Genomic DNA, 22,353 nt, shown 5'->3' on the forward strand with positions numbered 1-22,353 from the left:
CCTCGACTATGAGTTTGCCCGTCAAGCTAACATCACTTTATTCCCACTGGAAAAGGCCTTGGTAGCTACTAACCTTAGCGGCCAGCCATTCGCCCAAGTGACCCATACTTCTGCTCCATTGGTGTTATCTGTCTCCGGAAATCATAATGAGACCCTCAAATTCAAAGTCATCAGCTCCCCAATTAATCCTATTGTTCTTGGTTACCCCTGGCTCCTCCTCCACAACCCTCAATTAGACTGGCAGGCCGGCAGGGTGCTCAATTGGAGCCCTCATTGTCACGCACACTGTTTGAGCGCGGCATCCCATTCACCTCCGCAAAAACTTCCAGAGTTCGCCCGTCCCGACTTAACATTAGTCCCGGCCGAATACCACGACCTGGGGGAGGTATTTCGCAAGGATCTGGCTCTCTCCTTACCTCCCCACAGGCCTTACGACAGCGCCATTGATCTGCTTCCTGGCGCGCCACTTCCCAGCAGTAAACTTTACAGCCTGTCACGTTCCGAGGTGGCGGCCATGGAAACTTACATCTCGGAGTCCCTCGCAGCTGGCATCATCCGACCCTCAACTTCTCCCGTGGGAGCAGGGTTTTTCTTCGTGGAGAAGAAGGACGGATCCCTCCGACCCTGCATTGACTATCGAGGTTTGAACAACATTACTGTCAAGAACAAGTATCCCCTGCCGCTGCTCTCTTCCTCTTTTGAAGCCCTCCAAGGTTCGGTGATCTTCACCAAGCTGGATCTTCGCAACGCGTACCATCTGGTGCGAATATGGGAGGGCGACGAGTGGAAGACCGGATTCAACACCCCTCTTGGCCACTTCGAATACCAGGTCATGCCTTTTGGACTCACTAATGCTCCTGCGGTATTCCAGGCTTTGGTGAATGATGTTCTTCGTGACGTCCTCAACCGGTTCGTGTTTGTGTATCTGGACGATATTCTAATATTCTCCAAGTCCGTCCAGGAACACCCCTCCCATGTCCGCAGGGTCCTGCAGAGGTTATTGGAGATCAAACTGTATGTAAAGGCGGAGAAGTGCTCCTTCCACACCACCTCGGTTCCTTTTCTGGGGTTCATTTTCGAACAAGGAAGAGCCCGTACAGATCCTGAGAAGGTGAGAGCAGTGTTAGAGTGGCCTACCCCATCCAACCGTAAAGAGTTGCAACGATTCTTGGGCTTCGCAAATTTTTATCGCCGGTTCATCCGGAACTACAGCCAAGTCACTCTGCCTCTGACCCGGCTGACCTCCACCATCCGCCCCTTCTCCTGGACCCCAGAAGCTGAATCAGCATTCCTCCAACTAAAGAAGCTGTTCACTTCTGCTCCGGTGTTGGTACAGCCGGACCCGGAGGGACAGTTTGTGGTGGAGGTGGACGCCTCGGACTGCGGAGTGGGGGCAGTCCTGTCACAACGTCACGGCCCCAAGAACCTTCTCCATCCCTGTGCCTTTTTCTCCAGGAAGCTATCTCCGGCTGAGTGTAATTATGACGTGGGAAATCGGGAACTCCTCGCCATCAAACTAGCCCTGGAGGAATGGAGGCACTGGCTGGAGGGAACCTCAACCCCCTTCATCGTTTGGACGGACCACAAGAACCTGGCCTATGTGCAGGACGCAAAACGGCTCAACGCCCGCCCCAGGTGGTCCCTGTTCTTCAGCATGTTCAGGTTCACCCTGACTTACCGCCCTGGTTCGAAGAACTTAAAGCCAGACGCCCTCTCTCGCCTGTTCACTCCCGCCGAGGTGGACAAGCATCCTGAACTGATACTACCGGCTTCTCTGGTGGTGGGAATCCTCCATTGGGACATTGAGGATCAAATACGCCGTGCCCACAAGAAGGAGGCCGATCCAGGTACTCGTCCCGCAAATCGTCTTTTTGTCCCCAGCTCTGTTCGGTCCCAGGTACTGCAGTGGGGGCACGACTCTCGGCTGTCGGGTCACCCGGGAGTCCACCGCACGGCAACATTGGTTCGGCGCAGGTTCTGGTGGCCCTCCCTCCTGCCGGACGTTCGGGCCTACGTCCGAGCCTGTCCCATTTGCGCCCTTACCAAATCCTCAAACCAACCTCCCGCTGGCCTCCTGCATCCCTTGCCAATTCTATCCCGGCCCTGGTCCCACATCGGAGTGGACTTCGTTACGGGTTTGCCCCCCTCTTGGGGAAAATACGGTGATTCTCACTGTCATTGACCGTTTTTCCAAAGCCGCCCACTTCGTCGCCCTACCAAAATTACCATCGGCCTTGGAGACCGCTCGCATCCTGGTGGACCACGTTTTCCGTCTCCACGGAATCCCCTCGGATATCGTCTCCGACCGGGGTCCTCAGTACGTGTCCCGTGTCTGGAGCGGTTTCACCAAAGCGTTGGGTGCCACGGTCAGCCTATCTTCCGGGTTCCACCAACGGACAGTCGGAGCGGGCCAACCAAGTCCTGGAAACAATGCTCAGGTGTGTCGTTGAAAATAACCCTGCTTCTTGGTTCTCCCATCTGTCCTGGGTGGAATATGCCCACAATACCCATGTTTGCTCTGCCACTGGACTGTCTCCATTTGAAGCCTCCCTAGGATACCAGCCCCCGTTGTTCCCCGCTCAGGAGGATGAGATCGCCGTCCCTTCAGTTCAGGACCATCTGCGTCGGTGTCGGAGGCTGTGGCGCGAGACGCGCGCCGCCCTCCTCCGCTCCTCCGAAGAGAATAAGCGCTTGGCGGATCGCCGACGTTCTGAGGCCCCGTCTTACGCACCAGGTCAGACCGTCTGGCTCTCCGCTAAACATGTTCCCTTGCGTACAGACTGCCGTAAGCTCTCTCCAAGGTTCCTGGGTCCGTTTCGGGTGGAAAGAGTAATCAATCCCACCGTGGTGAAGTTGAAACTCCCTCGGTCCATGCGGGTCCATCCGGCCTTTCACGTCTCCCAGCTCAAGCCAGTGGAAACCTCAGAGCTTTGCCCCCCAGCCAAACCCCCACCACCCCCCCTGCTCATGGAAGGAGGGCCAGTCTACAAGGTGCGACGGCTCCTGGATGTTCGACGGCGGGGCCGGGGGCTCCAGTATCTGGTTGACTAGGAAGGGTATGGGCCCGAAGAGCGTACGTGGATACCTCGCTCCTTCATAGTGGACCCCTCGCTCATTGGCGACTTCCATCGGGCCCAGCCGGGGAAGCCTGGGTCGCCAGGAGTCTCCCATTGAGAGGGGGGTACTGTCAGGATTCGGTGGGTCCGGTCCTGGCAGTTTTATGTTTTATGTTCTGTTTGTTTTGGTGAGTGTCTTTCTGTTCGTGTGTGTGTGTGTGGTGTTCCTTCCTCCCCCTCGCATTGTGACAGCAGATGAAGCGCAGCCGTGGGGGAGGATAACTCGCTTCACCTGTGGCTCATCAGCGGCTCCACCCTTAAAAGCCTGGAGCTGCCAGTGGTCGTCGCCAGTCCGTACCTCCTATGAGAATAGTCGTCTGTGCCAGCTCTCTCTTCAGAGTTTTGTCCCCTGGTGATTATCCCTGAGCCCCCAACAGTTCCGGTTTTCCTGTGCACTCCCGGACCTCGCCATCCTCTCCCATCCGGCACCGTGGAGAAGCTTCCCTGCAGTCTTTTCTGGGAGCTAAAGGATCCCCCTTGTTTAATAAACTATTGAGTTTTTTCACCTCTCTAACAAACGTGGTCTCGTGTGTTCTGCATCTTGGGTCTGCCCTCCCGGAACCATGACAGACTTAGAGGAGGAAACCTTCTGTAGAACCAGACTCAGAAGAGGACACTTTCTGTAGAACCAGACTCAGAGGAGGAGACTTTCTGTAGAACCAGACTCAGAGTAAGAGACTTTCTGTAGAACCAGACTCAGAGGAGGAGACTTTCTGTAGAACCAGACTCAGAGTAAGACACTTTCTGTAGAACCAGACTCAGAAGAGGAGACTTTCCGTAGAACCAGAATAAGAGTAGGATCTTTTCTGTAGAACAACACTCAGAGGAAGAAACCTGCAGAACCAGTCTCAGAGGAGGAGACGTTCTGTTCTTCTAATTGAAGGTTCAAAGATAGAAAGTGATGAAGTGAAAGGACAGGGACAGAGAGCAACAAGCAACATACAGATTTGTCAATAGTTGCATTGAGCTCATTCAGTTCAAATCTTTTACATCCCCCCCATCCCCCTCTCCTCTGGTGTTCCCCAGGGCTCTGTACTTGGTCCCACCTTCTTCATTGTCCATCTCCTCCACTTGTCCATATTTCTCATAAATACATCATGAAGTTTCTTTGCTATGCAGACGACACTCAGCTCTACGCCTCCACCAAACCAACTTCACCCTCCCACCCACCTCCATCAGTGACTATCTACAGGACATCAAGTCCTGGTTCTTCTTCTAATTGATCAAACTCAGCAGTGATAAAGAAGTTCTCCTCATATGATTCAGGTCCATTAAAGTTCCTAGTTTGTCCACCATCATGGACAGCTCCTCTGGTTCCCCTCCAATCAGGGGGAGGAGTCTGGGTGTCTTCCTCGACAGCGCTCTGTTATTTCCAACCCACATCAATAGAATGACTGAGTCAGCATATTTCCACCCTGGTAACATCCACCACTGTTGCTCCTCCCTCTCACCCAGCAGCTCCACACCCTGGTCACCTCCATCTGTTTCCTTCTCTCTGGTCTCCCTCTCAAATCCTCCAGAAACTCCACCTGCTGTCACGTTCTTTTGTATGAATCATCATCAGAACACCTTCCATCCTTCACATGACACTGCTTCTCCAGAAACTCCACTGACTTCAGTTCAACACCTTCACTTCACAATTCTTTTCCAGACATTCAAGTTCCTGATGAAGCTCCTCCCTCTGTACCTCATTGATCTCCTCTGTCCCTCACCCTCCTCCTTCACGTCTCACCAACGTCCACAGTACTTCTCTGACCTCCTCTCTCAGCCTCACTGACCTCCAGCCTGGATGAACATCAGGAGGTCCAGAGCCTTCAGCCAGCAACTCTGGAACTTCTTCTCAACCAACATCCAAATCATCCAATCACTGACAACTTTCAAATCTTGTCTTCAAACTTTGAAACCAGCAGATTCATCATCAAAATAGGACTTTTGAAAGAGTGTAGGATCAGACTTTACTGGTCAGTTTGCAGTTTGGACTCTTATACTAAAATACTGGAAGTGAATCTTAGAGTGAGCACAACTTCTCTCACTCTGGTTTAGAGGAAAGAAAAGAAAAGAAAGAGTTTCTTACTTTGTGTCTGAAGGTCCAGGTTCAGCACTGAAGTCTGGTTGAAAATCTTTGGACCAGTCACTCTTCATAGACAAGCTGCTGGATACTGAAGACCCTGCTGTGTGTGTGAGCTTCCGACGTCTACACACACACACACACACACACACACACACACACACACACACACACACACACACACACACACACACACACACACACACACACACACACACACACACACACACACACACACACACACACACACACACACACACACACACACAGTCAAAATGTTGTAGTAGATCAACAGATCACACTTGGTTCTTATCATTTCATTTCCTGTTTTCAACAAAAGAACTTTAATGTTATTTTCTTCTGGAAAAGTTTTCAGGAATTGATGAGTAAAAATATGTTTGATGAAAGAACTCCAATAACCTTCATGTCATTTCCAATCTGCCATTTGTTTCAAAGTTCCTGGAAAAGTAGTAGCATCTGATCTGGACTCTGACTTTTCCCACAATAATCAGTATGAACAGTTCCAGTCTGGTTTCCCTCAATGAAGCTCAGAAACAGAAACTCTCATCAGAATCACCATCAACCACCTGACTGCAGCTGACTCTGGACTTTTACCCTCCTCCTCCTCCTTCTCCTCCCCCTTCTCCTCCTCCTCCTTGAATCTGAGTGCAGCCTGTGTCTCCAACTCCATATAACCCTCCTCTACAGACTGACGTCCATCAGACTGTCCATCACATCACTGGATTGGTTCCATTCAATTCCATTTGATTCAATTTGATTCAATTCAATTCATAGAGAACCACAATACTCTCAAGGTACTTCTACTGAGAAAAAACTCAACTGTTCCACCAAAGCAAGTCAAAGCAACAGTAGAAAGAAAAAACATTTTAACAGGAAGAAAAGTGCAGAACCAGACTCAGAGGAGGAGACTTTCTGTTCTTCTGGTTGAAGGTTCAAAGATAGAAAGTGAAGAAGTGAGAGGACAGGGACAGAGAGCAACAAGCAACAGACAGATTTGTCTTTAGTGGCATTCAGTTCAAATCTTTTACATCCCCCCCATCCCCCTCTCCTCTGGTGTTCCCCAGGGCTCTGTACTTGATCCCACCTTCTTCATTGTCCATCTCCTCCACTTGTCCATATTTCTCATAAATACATCATGAAGTTTCTTTCTTTCCTTAGGATGACACTTTGCTGGTCAGTTTGCAGTTTGGACTCTTGTACTAAAATACTGGAAGTGAATCTTAGAGTGAGCACAACCTCTCTCACTCTGGTTTTGAGGAAATAAAAGGAAATAAATAGTTTCTTACTTTGTGTCTGAAGGTCCAGGTTCAGTACTGAAGTTTGGTGGATTATCATTGGACTGGTCACTCTTCATAGACAAGCTGCTGAATACTGAAGACCCTGCTGTGTGTGTGAGCTTCTGACCTCTACGTACACACACGCACACGCACACACACACACACACACACACACACACACACACACACACACACACACACACACACACACACACACACACACACACACACACACACACACACAGAGTCAAAATGTTGTATTAGATCAACAGATCACACTTGGTTCTTATCATTTCATTTCCTGTTTTCAACAAAAGAACTTTAATGTTATTTTCTTCTAGAAAAGTTTTCAGGAATTGATCAATAAAAATATGTTTGATGAAAGAACTTCAATAACCTTCATGTCATTTCCAATCTTCCATTTGTTTCAAAGTTCCTGGAAAAGTAGTAGCATCTGATCTGGACTCTGACTTTTCCCACAATAATCTGTATTCTGAATTTCTCCTCTTACAGATTAAACTTGGATTAGAAAGGCCCACAAAGCAACATCAAGTGAGCGGCTCTGCGGTGAAGCCTGGAAGAGCATTAAAATAGAGGAAACCCAGCGAGCGCCTGCTGACGTCATGAGTTCACAACTTCAGCCAGTCATTGCCTGCAAAGGCTTTTCAACAAGTGTGAGAGATGAAGGATTGATTCTCTCTTATTTCATTGGTTCAGTGACTTTTGAGCCTCTGACATGAAGGGATTGTGTTCAAATCCTTTAGTTCCTCACATTGTTATGGGATGTTTTAGTTGAAGCCACTGAATTAAAGCTGAAGTCTGGAGGGTTTCATTTCTATTTCCTGTGGTAATATACAGAACAAAATGAGACAAACTTTGTCTCTGGACAAATCTTTGTGGACCAAACTGTAAGTTAGTGATGTGGGACGTTTGGACTTCAGTGTCATGTGGAGACGTCCACTTCCTTTAAACTCCCTGTTGGAAAGGTGACACTGCTCTGACCTTGGATCAGGTTAAGAGGAGTTAGAAACTCTGACCTGAAAGACAACACATGATCTTCTAGTCTTTGTCCTTTCCACTGCTTGTCCTTGTGTCTTTCATGATCACATTGGGACTGATCATGGGGACGGTGGAATGTCTCTGCACCTCATGTCCTTTACTGCAGCTCTTTTTCTGCTGCCTGTTGAAATCACTTCCGCTCACTTTGGATGACTTGAAATCACTGAGCCTTGAGACGTGTCAATACAGCAGAGCCACTTTTACTACATTTCATCTTTCTATGGAGTTTACATTTAGTGTCCATTCTTCTGTTTGCTGTTTGACTGAATGCAGGAGGGGGGGACGTCTCTTACCTGTCCACACACTCTGGTGGGTCTTCTTCATCCACGTCCCACATGTTGAGTCAGACAGAGAGAAACACACCAACCTGCTCCACACACACACACACACACACACACACACACACACACACACACACACACACACACACACACACACACACACACACACACACACACACACACACACAAAACAGAGAGAAGAAAAACAAGAAGCATAAATAATGAACAAACAGAGGAAATAAGATGAGAGAAGAAAATATAGAAACATGAAAAATACAACAATCAATAGGATTAATGTCAGTTGGAGGTTTCAGGGGAAAAATGAAGCGTCTGGATGATAAATAATGAGATGATTGAGTCGTGTGTGTGTGTGTGTGTGTGTGTGTGTTTTAGACTAACACAAACATGAGCCAATCAGAGTGAAGGAGGGCTGAAGCCCCGCCCACTGCTGAATGTTTTCAGAGTTTCTCCATGGAGAAGAAAAGAAGTGAAGAAAGGAGTTAAATGGAGGATGAAATGTTTGTCCAACAGGTGAAGAAGAAGAAAGCAGCTGTCAGAGGTTTGTGATGGTGTGAATGAAAGAGAAAAAGAGAAGTTAGAAAGTCTTTTGCTCCGTTGTGGAAGCTTCTAAAGAGCTGACAGATTCTCACCTGAACTCTCTTCACTTCTTACAGACACTTTTCCATGTGTGAGGAATCTTGTGGAGAGAAGAAGCTGCTCTTCGTCCGTCTCAGTCCGTCAGTCCATCTCTGATGTCTGACAGCGTCGACGTTCTCTTTCCTGCTCTGACACACCCAGAGGAGGACATTCCTGAGAAAACCTGTTTGAAACCTGCTTCATGACGTCAATCTGAACTTTAAAGTGAAGGTGGAGCTTTAATATAAAGTCTGACTCTTTATTTGGAGGAAGAAGTTTTCTCTTAGAACAGCTGTTCAACATGTGGCTCTTCAGCTCCTCTGTAGCGGCTCCCTGAAGCTTCACTGAATCACACTGAAATCAACATTGTGTTGTGGTTGCACTGGGAAGAAGGGCTCACATTAGAAGGGGGCGGGGCCAGGTGACATAAGTGGAGAGAGGAGGTGTGGTGCACTGACGTCGGGGGTGGAGTCAGAGGGGGCGGAGCTTCACCTGTTGGAATGTTTGGCCTGACAGCTTCAGTCTGTGTGGAGAAACAAAGACTCTCCACTCCACCCACCGTCTGTCTGCTTCCACCACTTCTACACTCTTTTATTTTCATTCTATTTACACACCAGAGTCTTTTTCAAAAGGAATCTGGTCTCTTGTGAAAACCACTTTGAAAAAAACAAGCACAAACTAGTAATGGGGAACAAACAGCTTACAACAGCAAAGATAAAAAACCTTAAATGACCAGAGTTTTAAAACAAAAGAGGTTAAAAATTTTTAAAAAAGACATGAAATTCTATCTAAAAAGAAAAAATATTGAAAGAGTTAAAATGTTGAATTGACTTAATACATTTTAAAGATAAAATATGAAACTGCTGCAAACAGCTGCTAATGAAACGTTGACCAGCCTGGATTGTAACTGAAACTTTATAAAGCAACATCAGACACACTTCAGAGCTTGTATCATAACCAGGGGTCTTCAAGGTTTTCCAGGCCAAGGACCCCAAACTGATGGAGAGACGGAGCAGGGACCCCGACTATATATATTATTATATATTGAAACTGTGTTTTATATGAAGCTGGCCTGGTGCCATGTATAAACAGAGCTACTGTGTTATTGTCCATTCAATACTAAGCTGTTGAAGTAATACACAGGTTGATATTTTCAGGTTTTTAAACATGAACAAGCTGCAGGGTGGCCGTGCCACTGCCTGTTACAAACAGACTTTTTGCCTACGACACTGAGCTGTTGGAATAATTCAGATTCATGTTTTTATCTGAAGCAGACATGTAGAAGTGACGTCAATCCTCAAGCCGTCTGTGGATGCTCACATACTCCCACATTAGTGTGACCTCTGACCCTGATGAGCAGCAACTGATGTGTCCTTGGACGGACGGAGGTCGTCAGGCAGAGGTCAAGCTCTGAAATCCTTCCTCCAGCGCCTCCCAGTGGTCAGGAACTGCTGGTGTCACAGGAGGAGAGAGCACAGCAGAACCTGCCAGTTCCTCCACTGATGGAGACATGGAGGATCTTCCCTTTCTGACGCGCTCCCTCCATCTTCTGCTGGTTTGGAGAAAGCCTTCCATTCTGTCATACATGTGTACGGCCACCTTGCAGAGAAGCGTTCAGTTTGTTCAGCTCAGAGAAAATCAGCAGCATATGAACCTTTGGTTCCCCAGACATTGTGGCTGAAACATGCAGCCAGCTCTGTGAGCTTCTGGAGGAGGAAACACTCCAGAATAGACCAGAGTTTTAGACCAGGAATATCTACCAAAAGGATTTTTGAAGCATTAATGGATGAACTTTTTATATTTATTCTTGTGCCTCCGTCTTTAAGAGGCGAGGTGCTCAGATTACTATTCCTAGGATCACGTTTATTTTTAATCTGCTTCTTCTTCCGCTGGTATTTCTGCACAATCACGATGTCTCCTCATCAGGAAACATGTTTAGTACACAGCTTACGGCCCCTGATGAGGACACCACTTAGCAAGCAGACACACAATCACTGCTTTCACTGTGGGACAGGAAGAGACGGACGTCTCCTAGACACCCTGCAAAGCAAGCAGGCAGACCCACCCTAAGATGGAATGACCTCATCAAGTAGCAGTCAGAGCGAGGCGGGCCTGGGACCGGAGATGAGATCTGGAGTATCAGAGGCAGCATCAGGAACAAAGCCCACATCAAGTGAAAAAACAGGAAGCAAAAATACACTTGAGAACTTTAAAGGATGAAGTTGTTACCACTGTAGGAAACGGATTATTTCACAGCCACTGGAAGTTGAGCTGGAGTGTTTCTAGTGAGCAGGCATGTGAGTGCTTGATTAACTTGATAGATAGCAGGTGAGCAGTGGAGGGAGGGGAGGCAGAGAAGGAGGAACAGCAGAAGGGGCGTGGCCAGCCTTGCCCTGCAGCAAGGTAGAAATAAATAGGAGAGAGAGACAGGCCACAGCCACAGACAGCAGAGAGAGACAGACAAGAAAGACTTCAGAGGGGAAAACACCAGGAAGAAGAGGGAAGAGGGAGGAGACTGCCGATACCCAACTATTCAACTGAGCTGGGGCGCCAAAAGCCAAGAAGATGACATCATCCATCAAGTCCTGGAGATTTTCCAGATTTCAGTATTGAGATAGCAGCAGCAAATTCCTCCAGTGAAATAGGTCATATAACCTGGCCCTGGTATTTTCTATAAGATTAGGGAAGTATGGATGGTTGAAGAGGACCACACAGTGGCATGGTGGTTTTCCCCCTCGCCTCAGAGAGAAATGGTTAAAATACCAGCTGGGGCCTTTCTATGTGGAGTTTGCATGTTTCCCCATGTGTCCATGGGTTTCACACTCCAAAAACATGCATGTAAGGTTAATCGGTGACATAAACTTCCCCTCGGTGTGAACATGTGCGTGTGTTTGTCCTGTGATAGACGGTGACCTGTCCAGGTGTATCCTGTCCTCGTCCATAGCAGGCTGGGATCAGCGTCACTACCCCACCACCATGAGGGGGACACAAGATGGATGGATTATTTAAGAAGTTCTCCTTAGAAGCAGTTTTCTGGAAATTCAGAGGTTTGGAGTCTTGAGTGAAACTTCTGAAAAATGTCATTTATTTGGAAAGGTCTCTATTGATTTCAACATTCTCTATTCTAATCTTTTCTGATTTGTTGTTTTGCACTGATTATTTCAGTTAGTTTGTTGTAGTTTCTCTGATTTATCTTAATGTAAGTAGTAGTGTTGTACCGATACCAGTATCGGGAGGGGAGGGGGCGATACCACAGTAAAAGCTGGTATCGGTAGGTAGGAACTATTATCTCGCTGATACGCATCGCCGTGTGTTTTTCTCTCTCCCGACTCTCCTGTATTCAGGACATGCCGAGGAAAGCCTCATATCTATATTATTTGTTATTTTAATTTTAATTTAACTGCGGTTGCACTACTGTTTTACATGTATTTACCGATACATGGATATTGCACAATTTTTTTTGTCATTTGTGAGCTAAAGCTCAGGTTTAAGAAAAGTTTATTATTATTTCAGTTCCACCCATACCAGGTAGGAAATAAAAAAGTTGTCCTACATTTACTGTGTTGGTGTTTTTTCCCCGTTTCACAAAGGGTTAAGTAGCCAGATGAAGCCATGATAGCAATGATTTATACAACCATGTGAGTATGCAGTTCTTAAGAACTGGAAGAAAAACAGGCCATATCTTTTTTTAAACACTGCGGTAAAGGCAAGTATCGGTATCGGCCAATACAATGCAACCGGGTATCGGTATCGGGACACAAAATTGGTATCGGAAGAACACTAGTAAGTAGTGTAGGCTCTTGTGTTTTAAAAGCTGCTGTTCAACCGGGTATGTTGTTAAATGGTCGTGTTTAGTTTGGAGTTCCAGTCATTTTATTTTGTTAAGGCCTTGGCTATTAATTAGAATAACTTGTTGATCTAATTATTTGATTATATTCGTTGGTTTCAATGTTTCCTTGTTGGCTCTTCTTTTCATGTTTTCGGTGTAAAAACATATCTGTCTTCTTAACTAAGCTTCCAAAGTTCCTCAAACGGCTTGACATGTCAGGACATGTTTGTTGAGGTCCTCTTTGAAGACGGAAAGGGTGGGACACCTGGGACTTGGTGAGAATTGAAGCAGAGAGACATGAACACAGGAGCCCCACCCAGTTTATGAAGTTTGAATCAAAGCCAATGTTTTCACTGACTTTGAAGAGATTCCTGAAATAGGAGTGGCAATTCTTTAAAAACCCAGTATGACTGTCTGAAATAACTGAGGCCAGAATGTCCTCTAGTCTACAAGACAGAACTTTAGCTGAAATATGTACGTCTCCCTTAAGCGAGGATATTGATCTGTAAGAGGAGCCTCTGATGGATCTTTACCTTTCTTTGCAAGGCTTCATGGGAGATTTAGGAAGCTGGCCCAGCTTACTTGTACCAGAAAACATTAAACTCAGCCGGAGCACCGAGAGCCAGGAAAAGTACTCAAACATTCAGCAGGTACTCTGTCAGGTCTTGGGGATTTTCCAGATTGCAAAGAAGAAATCCTCCTCTTGTGACTTGGGCTCGTCTCGCCTCAAGGCTCAAAGCCTATCGAGTCGGTCCACATATTTCCTTGATCCCGCCTCTTCAGATCAACAGTGGGTGGAGCCGGCATGTTGACACACAAAGTTCAGGTCAGACAACAAACTAGTTTCACCGCTACAAAAGTGCAACTCACAGGAAAGAGGCTGGACGTCTTTCCAGGATGTCCACTAATGCAAGACGAGTGTAAAGAGACGGACACAATCTGACTTTGTGTGGCAGAGAAGGTTTCCTACTCTGGAGTCAGACAATAATCCTGCTCTCAATCCACAGTCATTTCAGCTTCAGTTCCACCTCCATGAATACAAAGACCGAGTTTTTCTAAAGGCTGAGAATCAGCTGCAGATTCAATCCTCCTCTCCTCATCCTGCAGATTGCTTCTGTCTTTCTCCTGATCACTGCTAACATTGTCTACAAGTCTAGAGCAGCTATCTGACTCTTTCACTAAACACCTCTTTACCACAAGAGGGACAAACCAACCAAGCTGAACAACTGATCAATTACAAACTATAGAAGCAAAGATTATTTCCTTTATCATACTATCTTAATTCCCTGAGGCCAATTTCTTTAACAAATTGACCCTTAGGGAGCAGCTGGTTGGGCTGAAGGTCTCGCTCAGGGATCCACGGTGCAAACACACACACACACACACACACACACACACACACACAGAGGATATCATGTGTGTGGTGCAGCAGGAAACATAAACACACATTCTGGTAGTTCCAGTTAGAGACGGTATCATTCAGTAGGTTTCAGTGTTTCAGGGGGTTTCAGGGAAAAATTAAGCATCTGGATTATAAATAACAAGATGATTGAAACGTGTGTGTGTGTGTGTGTGTGTGTGTGTGTGTGTGTGTGTGTGTGTGTGTGTGTGTGTGTGTGTGTGTGTGTGTGTGTGTGTGTTAGGGCTGAACAATTTTGGAAAATAATGTAATTGTGATTTGTTTTCTTAATATTGTGATTTAATATGCGATTATTTTTTCAAGGTTCTCTTCTCATGTATTTCTCAAGCAAAAAAGCAATAAGTCAATGTGTATTATAATAAACAATATCAGGTTTATTCTACATAAATTGTTCTTTCCTATAGGTGACACTTTTGTTAAGATAAAGTCAAATGAAGCATGTATTAATATGAAAGACAGTTTATTTATCTTCTAATTACAGTAGTAAACTTACTAAGTACTGTGACTTGCAGTCTTGTAAGCGTTCACCACAACAAGCCAACCGCGTGTCCATTGTGCTGATCAAAGCCCTAAACCCAGGCTTGGTCACTATACTAATGCAGGGCTGGACATTAAGGATCAAAGCCCTAAACCCAGGCTTGGTCACTATACTAATGCAGGGATGGACATTAAGGATCAAAGCCCTAAAACCAGGCTGGGTCACTATACTAATGCAGGGCTGGACATTAAGGATCAAAGCCCTAAACCTAGGCTGGGTCACTATACTAATGCAGGGCTGGACATTAAGGATTTTGAGCGGTTTGCTCATCTACACTGCAGTAGGGAAGCACCGATCCACGTTTTTTCACTTCTAATCTGATCCCGATACTTAAATTTGTTCATCCGCTGATACTATTCTGATAGCAGAGCTCGGTTTGCTTTAATATTATTATCATCATTATTGTAGGGATGCGAACCGATTTGTGATCCGCATTTTGGACGGTGACACGCTGCGTCTTATCTGGAAAATATGCATTTCGATTGGATTACGTCGCATAATTCCTCAGGATTCCCTCGAAATACGTCGTTGGGGAAACTCCTCGTCGGCCGCCATTTTGAATTTTTTACTTCGGTCAACATTCAGACCGTCTCCGGAACGTATTAAAAACTAACTGGACTTCAACACATAAACATAAACTTCAACGGATTAAGTGACGCTTTTGAAAAGTAAACCAAAGTATTTGTGATTATTTTGACTTTCAAATCCCGAAGTTTCATAACTTTTTATGGTTCAGAATAAAAGTTGACTGAGCAGGAAGAGGAGGAGGAGGAAGAGAAAGAAGAGGAAGAGGAAGAGAAAGAGGAGAAATAAGAGACTGGATTTGATTTGTTATTGACCATTAATACAAATACATGACACACATTTCCCATGTTATTAAAAAAAACATGTATATGGATAAACATTTACTAATAAATATGGTGTGGTAGTAGTTAGTATGTAGTAGTATGGTATTAGGGTGTGACAGCACCAATCTTAATACTATCAAATGTATTTCAGACCAAGAAGAAACTTAAAATATATAATATTATTCCTTCAGATTGAAGAGTATAAAGAGACACACCTTCCCTGAAGGTTTCATTGAGATATCTTGATTATTAAAGAAACTACAAGTGGTTTTATATAAAAAGTTTTCGGTCTCAGATCTCTGCACCACTTCGCTTTCAGAAAATTCAACTAATTCATAAACTTCGTTTGCCTATAAATTCCTCATTTGTTAAGATATCTGAATGGTTTTGGTGTCATTTTCTTAGTTTTGTTCTACTCTTTCCAGTGTTACCAGTCACTTTCTATTTGGTTGACTTTTTAATTTGTCTTTACATACCTAATTATTGTTGATTCTATATGAGGCTGTAATAAACTCCTCTCTACAGTAAAGTATGAAATGTACTAATGTATACATGTATTCTCTCAAAAGACAACTTGAGGTTAGTATCAGGTCAGAAAAGGAAGCAGTACAAAGTATTTTTGTTCCATGTGGACAATGTGGGGGTCTGCATGACGTCATCATCTCATAATAAACTAGTTCTATCTTTAGAACCTCAGAGTGACTTTATTAATCCCTGGGGAAATTCTTTAGCAAGGCAGCACCAACAGCAGTGTTTTTAATACAGCACAAATGATTGGGACTATTTTCAGGGAGTTTAGCGTGGAGTAGGACGCAGCTTCACGGAGGTGTGAATCGCCTGCTGACAGCCTGGAGGAGCTGCTGTTCATTGTTTTGATGTCAGTGCTGAGTCAGCGCCGTTCTCCTCCGAGAGCTGGAGTTTGAAAACGCTGACGTCTGGCTGCAGAGCACCGCCTCGCTGTGCTAGGGCTTTGCTAACATACACGTTGCTGTGTTGCTTTACTAACATCCACGTTGCTGCGTTGCTTTGCTAACATCCACATTACTGCGTTGCTTTGCTAACATCCACGTTGCTATGTTGCTTTGCAAACATCTACGTTGCTGCGTTGCTTTGCTAACATCCACGTTGCTGTGTTGGTTTGCTAACATCCACGTTGATGTGTTGCTTTGCTAACATCCACTTTGCTGCGTTGCTTTGCTAACATCCACATTGCTGCGTTGCTTTGCTAACATCCACATTACTGCGTTGCTTTGCTAGCATCCACGTTGCTGTGTTGCTTTGCTAACATCCACGTTGCTTTGTTGCTTTGCAAACATCTATGTTGCTGCGTTGCTTTGCTAACATCCACATTGCTGCGTTGCTTTGCTAACATCCACATTACTGCGTTGCTTTGCTAGCATCCACGTTGCTGTGTTGCTTTGCTAACATCCACGTTGCTGTGTTGCTTTGCAAACATCTACGTTAATGCGTTGCTTTGCTAACATCCAAATTGCTGTGTTGCTTTGCTAACATCCACGTTGATGTGTTGCTTTGCTAACATCCACGTTGCTGCGTTGCTTTGCCAACATCCACATTGATGTGTTGCTTTGCTAACATCCACGTTGCTGTGTTGCTTTGCAAACATCTACGTTAATGCGTTGCTTTGCTAACATCCACGTTGATGTGTTGCTTTGCTAACATCCACGTTGCTGTGTTTCTTTGCTAACATCCACATTGCTGTGTTGCTTTGCTAATATCCACGTTGCTGTGTTGCTTTGCAAACATTGACATTGCTGCATTGCTTTGCTAACATCCACGTTGCTGTGTTGGTTTGCTAACATCCACGTTGCTGTGTTGCTTTGCTAACATCCACGTTGCTGCGTTGCTTTGCTGACATCCACATTGCTGCGTTGCTTTGCTAACATCCACATTACTGCGTTGCTTTGCTAGCATCCACGTTGCTGTGTTGCTTTGCTAACATCCACGTTGCTGTGTTGCTTTGCAAATATCTACCTTAATGCGTTGCTTTGCTAACATCCACATTGCTGTGTTGCTTTGCTAACATCCACATTGATGTGTTGCTGTGCTAACATTCATGTTGCTGTGTTGCTTTGCAAACATCTACGTTAATGCGTTGCTTTGCTAACATCCACGTTGATGTGTTGCTTTGCTAACATCCACGTTGCTGTGTTTCTTTGCTAACATCCACATTGATGTGTTGCTTTGCTAACATCCATGTTGCTGTGTTGCTTTGCAAATATCTACGTTAATGCGTTGCTTTGCTAACATCCACATTGCTGTGTTGCTTTGCTAACATCCACATTGATGTGTTGCTTTGCTAACATCCAAATTGCTGCGTTGCTTTGCCAACATCCACATTGCTGCGTTGCTTTGCTAACATCCACATTACTGCGTTGCTTTGCTAGCATCCACGTTGCTGTGTTACTTTGCTAACATCCACGTTGCTGTGTTGCTTTGCAAACATCGACATTGCTGCGTTGCTTTGCTAACATCCACGTTGCTACATTACTTTGCGAACATCCACGTTGCTGTGTTGCTTTGCAAACATCCACGTTTATGTGTTGCTTTGCTAACATCCATATTACTGCGTTGCTTTGCTAATATCCACATTGCTGTGTTGCTTTGCTAACATCCACGTTGATGTATTGCTTTGCTAACATCCACGTTGCTGCGTTGCTTTGCCAACATCCACATTGCTGCGTTGCTTTGCTAACATCCACATTACTGCGTTGCTTTGCTAGCATCCACGTTGCTGTGTTGCTTTGCTAACATCCACGTTGCTGTGTTGCTTTGCAAATATCTACGTTAATGCGTTGCTTTGCTAGCATCCACGTTGCTGTGTTGCTTTGCTAACATCCATGTTGCTGTGTTGCTTTGCAAACATCGACATTGCTGCGTTGCTTTGCTAACATCCACATTGCTACATTACTTTGCTAACATCCAAGTTGCTGTGTTGCTTTGCAAACATCTACTTTGCTGCGTTGCTTTGCTAACATCCATGTTGCTTTTTTTCTTTATTAACATCCAAGTTGCTGTGTTTCTTTGTTAACATCCACATTGATGTGTTGCTTTGCTAACATCAACGTTGCTGCGTTGCTTTGCCAACATCAACATTGCTGCGTTGCTTTGCTAACATCCACATTACTGCGTTGCTTTGCTAGCATCCACGTTGCTGTGTTGCTTTGCTAACATCCACATTGCTGCGTTGCTTTGCCAACATCCACATTGCTGCGTTGCTTTGCTAACATCCACATTACTGCGTTGCTTTGCTAGCATCCACGTTGCTGTGTTGCTTTGCTAACATCCACGTTGCTGTGTTTCTTTGCTAACATCCACATTGCTGTGTTGCTTTGCTAATATCCACGTTGCTGTGTTGCTTTGCAAACATTGACATTGCTGCATTGCTTTGCTAACATCCACGTTGCTGTGTTGGTTTGCTAACATCCACGTTGCTGTGTTGCTTTGCTAACATCCACGTTGCTGTGTTGCTTTGCAAATATCTACCTTAATGCGTTGCTTTGCTAACATCCACATTGCTGTGTTGCTTTGCTAACATCCACATTGATGTGTTGCTTTGCTAACATCCATGTTGCTGTGTTGCTTTGCAAATATCTACGTTAATGCGTTGCTTTGCTAACATCCACATTGCTGTGTTGCTTTGCTAACATCCACATTGATGTGTTGCTTTGCTAACATCCACATTATTGCGTTGCTTTGCTAGCATCCACGTTGCTGTGTTACTTTGCTAACATCCACGTTGCTGTGTTGCTTTGCAAACATCGACATTGCTGCGTTGCTTTGCTAACATCCACGTTGCTACATTACTTTGCGAACATCCACGTTGCTGTGTTGCTTTGCAAACATCCACGTTTATGTGTTGCTTTGCTAACATCCATATTACTGCGTTGCTTTGCTAATATCCACATTGCTGTGTTGCTTTGCTAACATCCACGTTGATGTATTGCTTTGCTAACATCCACGTTGCTGTGTTGCTTTGCAAATATCTACGTTAATGCGTTGCTTTGCTAGCATCCACGTTGCTGTGTTGCTTTGCTAACATCCATGTTGCTGTGTTGCTTTGCAAACATCGACATTGCTGCGTTGCTTTGCTAACATCCACATTGCTACATTACTTTGCTAACATCCAAGTTGCTGTGTTGCTTTGCAAACATCTACTTTGCTGCGTTGCTTTGCTAACATCCATGTTGCTTTTTTTCTTTATTAACATCCAAGTTGCTGTGTTTCTTTGTTAACATCCACATTGATGTGTTGCTTTGCTAACATCAACGTTGCTGCGTTGCTTTGCCAACATCAACATTGCTGCGTTGCTTTGCTAACATCCACATTACTGCGTTGCTTTGCTAGCATCCACGTTGCTGTGTTGCTTTGCTAACATCCACATTGCTGCATTGCTTTGCTAACATCCACATTACTGCGTTGCTTTGCAAACATCTATGTTGCTGCGTTGCTTTGCTAACATCCACATTACTGCGTTGCTTTGCTAACATCAACGTTGCTGTGTTGCTTTGCAAACATCTACGTTGCTGCGTTGCTTTGCTAACATCCACATTGCTGTGTTGCTTTGCTAACATCCACATTGCTGCGTTGCTTTGCCAACATCCACATTGCTGCGTTGCTTTGCTAACATCAACGTTGCTGTGTTGCTTTGCAAACATCTACGTTGCTGCGTTGCTTTGCTAACATCCACATTGCTGTGTTGCTTTGCTAACATCCACGTTGCTGCGTTGCTTTGCCAACATCCACATTGCTGTGTTGCTTTGCTAACATCCACATTACTGCGTTGCTTTGCTAACATCCACGTTGCTGCGTTGCTTTGCCAACATCGACATTGCTGTGTTGCTTTGCTAACATCCACGTTGCTGCATTGCTTTGCTAACATCCACATTGCTGTGTTGCTTTGTTAACATCCACGTTGCTGTGTTACTTTGCTAACATCCATGTTGCTGTTTTTCTTTGTTAACATCCACGTTGCTGTGTTGCTTTGTGGTGTTTTGAGTTTGAAATCCGTCCAAACAGCAACATGTTGCCATGAAAAGTTGGATAGCACAGTGCTACTTCCCTAGTCTGCTCGCTGGCTGCAAACTGTGGAATGGATTTCCTGACTCATTCCTCCTGGTCTCATTGAGACCCGCCTCCCTTCAGGAAATCCAGTGGATTATTTCAGCACCATGAAGCAGACCAGGATCATGGATCAGAAATCTCTGATCCGTGAATTACGTAAAAACCACTAGCCGGTTAAGACAAGGTGGGCAGATGATTCACTTGCAAAGCTTTTACTAGCCCCGGATGGTCGGACAGTCCTTAATGTCCAGCCCATAAAATGGGCATCATATCTTTCACTATGAACTCCGTTATGGTCTGAGTTAACCTGGTCTGAGTCCAGTATGACCAGTCCACCAGGATCCTGAACCTGGTCTGGGTCCAGTATGACCAGTCCACAAGGATCCTAAACCTGGTCTGAGTCCAGTATGACCAGTCCACCAGGATCCTGAACCTGGTCTGAGTCCAGTATGACCAGTCCACCAGGATCCTGAACCTGGTCTGAGTCCAGTATGACCAGTCCACCAGGAACCTAAACCTGGTCTGAGTCCAGTATGACCAGTCCACCAGGATCCTAAACCTGGTCTGAGTCAAGTATGACCAGTCCAACAGGATCCTGAACCTGGTCTGAGTCTAGTATGACCAGTCCACCAGGATCTTGAACCTGGTCTGAGTCCAGTATGACCAGTCCACCAGGATCCTAAACCTGGTCTGAGTCCAGTAGGACCAGTCCACCAGGATCCTAAACCTGGTCTGAGTCCAGTAGGACCAGTCCACCAGGATTCTTCACACATTCACATTCATTCAGATGTTCTTTTGTTAACTTTATTAATGAGCTGATTTTCAGGAACAGTTTTGACAACTGACCCCTAAATATATATATTTTTTAATGTTTTTGGGGTAATTTTCAACAACCAGGGACATGACATAGAGAATCCAATCAATGATGAACGAAGGAGATGGAAAATAAATCCAAGAAATGTAAAACAAAGTTCACTCATATGATGAGAAAATGTAAGAAGAATTCTTTTAAGAAAGTACCAGAAAACAATAAAGACCATGTCAGCAGTACATAGAAGGTTCTACATAGTATCATTCAACAGGCTTCCAGTAAGGATACCGTTATTGAAAACAGACACACTTCACAAACTACAGACCCACAATTCTCCCAAATCCTAGAAAAACTCTTCAACGACATACTAGATACATTCAGAGAAATGAAATCTAATTCATTAAATCTAGGTCAAACCAAAATCATGATATTTGGAAAATATGAAATAAATAAACAGGTAAAGGTTCAAGTAGAGAGTGTAAATAGAGAAAAGGTGATTGAAGACAAATTTCTAGAAAAATGTAAGGATGAGTACGAGCACATTACAACTCTACAAAGCTGATTTCCTTTGATCTCAGCGTCTCCATGGCTCCAGTGCTGATCTCCTATCAGATCAAAGGAGATCAGGGCCTTTTGCCATGGAGATGCTCAGATCCAAGATTTCCTCCGGCTTTGATCTCCGTTGATCTCCATCCGGTGCCTCTCCCATCCACTTTGTGATGAAAGGCTCAATATTGTTCTTTTTCACAACCTTGGTGATGACGTCATCATTAGATTCAGGTATGATGAAGCAGGCAGAGAACTAAAACATGCAGGACACCAGCACTCTCTGACCCAGTTTGGACACCCTGTCGTAGACCATCAAGAGACAGCTTAGTTTTATCCTACTGATGACGTGTTGCTGCAATAGTCATCTTGCTCAGTTTCAAGTTTTTTCCCACAGACATCAGAGCACTCTGTAACAGGATTTGACAGATAGTGACGGGGCGCGGCCAGCAGGGGCCAGCAGCGAGGCTGACTTGCTCTTTGACCGTGTGACTGTGGTGACCAAATCCAGGGGGCGTATTACATTGGTTATTGATGTAGCTTAAAGAGGTGGAACAGATTAAACATTCAGATGAAACAATCAGCAAATAAAAGTCAAATGAAGAAAACGTACAAGGGCTTATTAGTCAATGATATCAGTGATTTCATGTCTGTTTTTTTACTATTTCCAATAAAAACCACAGAAAGATTAAAAGAGACAACAGATGGATATCATTACAAATGAGTCAGAAGAGAGGAATCCCTGGATAAACTAGTTATTGAGGTACAATCGGATGACTGGGAACTCATTTATAAAGGAAAAGACGCCCTGTCACTATGAG

General features: G+C 44.9%; 1 protein-coding gene across 2 annotated transcripts in view; it reads right to left on the reverse strand.

Moving 5' to 3' along the window:
• LOC308128128 (NACHT, LRR and PYD domains-containing protein 3-like) overlaps nt 1–5,310 on the reverse strand; it is a 43,103-nt gene extending 37,793 nt beyond the window's left edge. For both annotated transcript variants that reach the window (XM_080493774.1, XM_080493775.1), the window contains exon 1: nt 5,191–5,310. In XM_080493774.1, the coding sequence (XP_080349900.1) occupies nt 5,191–5,258 (68 nt within the window). In that variant the 5' untranslated portion in view covers nt 5,259–5,310. The remainder of the gene's footprint in view (nt 1–5,190) is intronic.
• Nucleotides 5,311–22,353: the final 17,043 nt, after the last annotated feature.

Source organism: Lipophrys pholis, assembly GCF_963383615.2.
Source record: "Lipophrys pholis genome assembly, contig: SCAFFOLD_25, whole genome shotgun sequence".
Classification (NCBI taxonomy): domain Eukaryota; kingdom Metazoa; phylum Chordata; class Actinopteri; order Blenniiformes; family Blenniidae; genus Lipophrys; species Lipophrys pholis.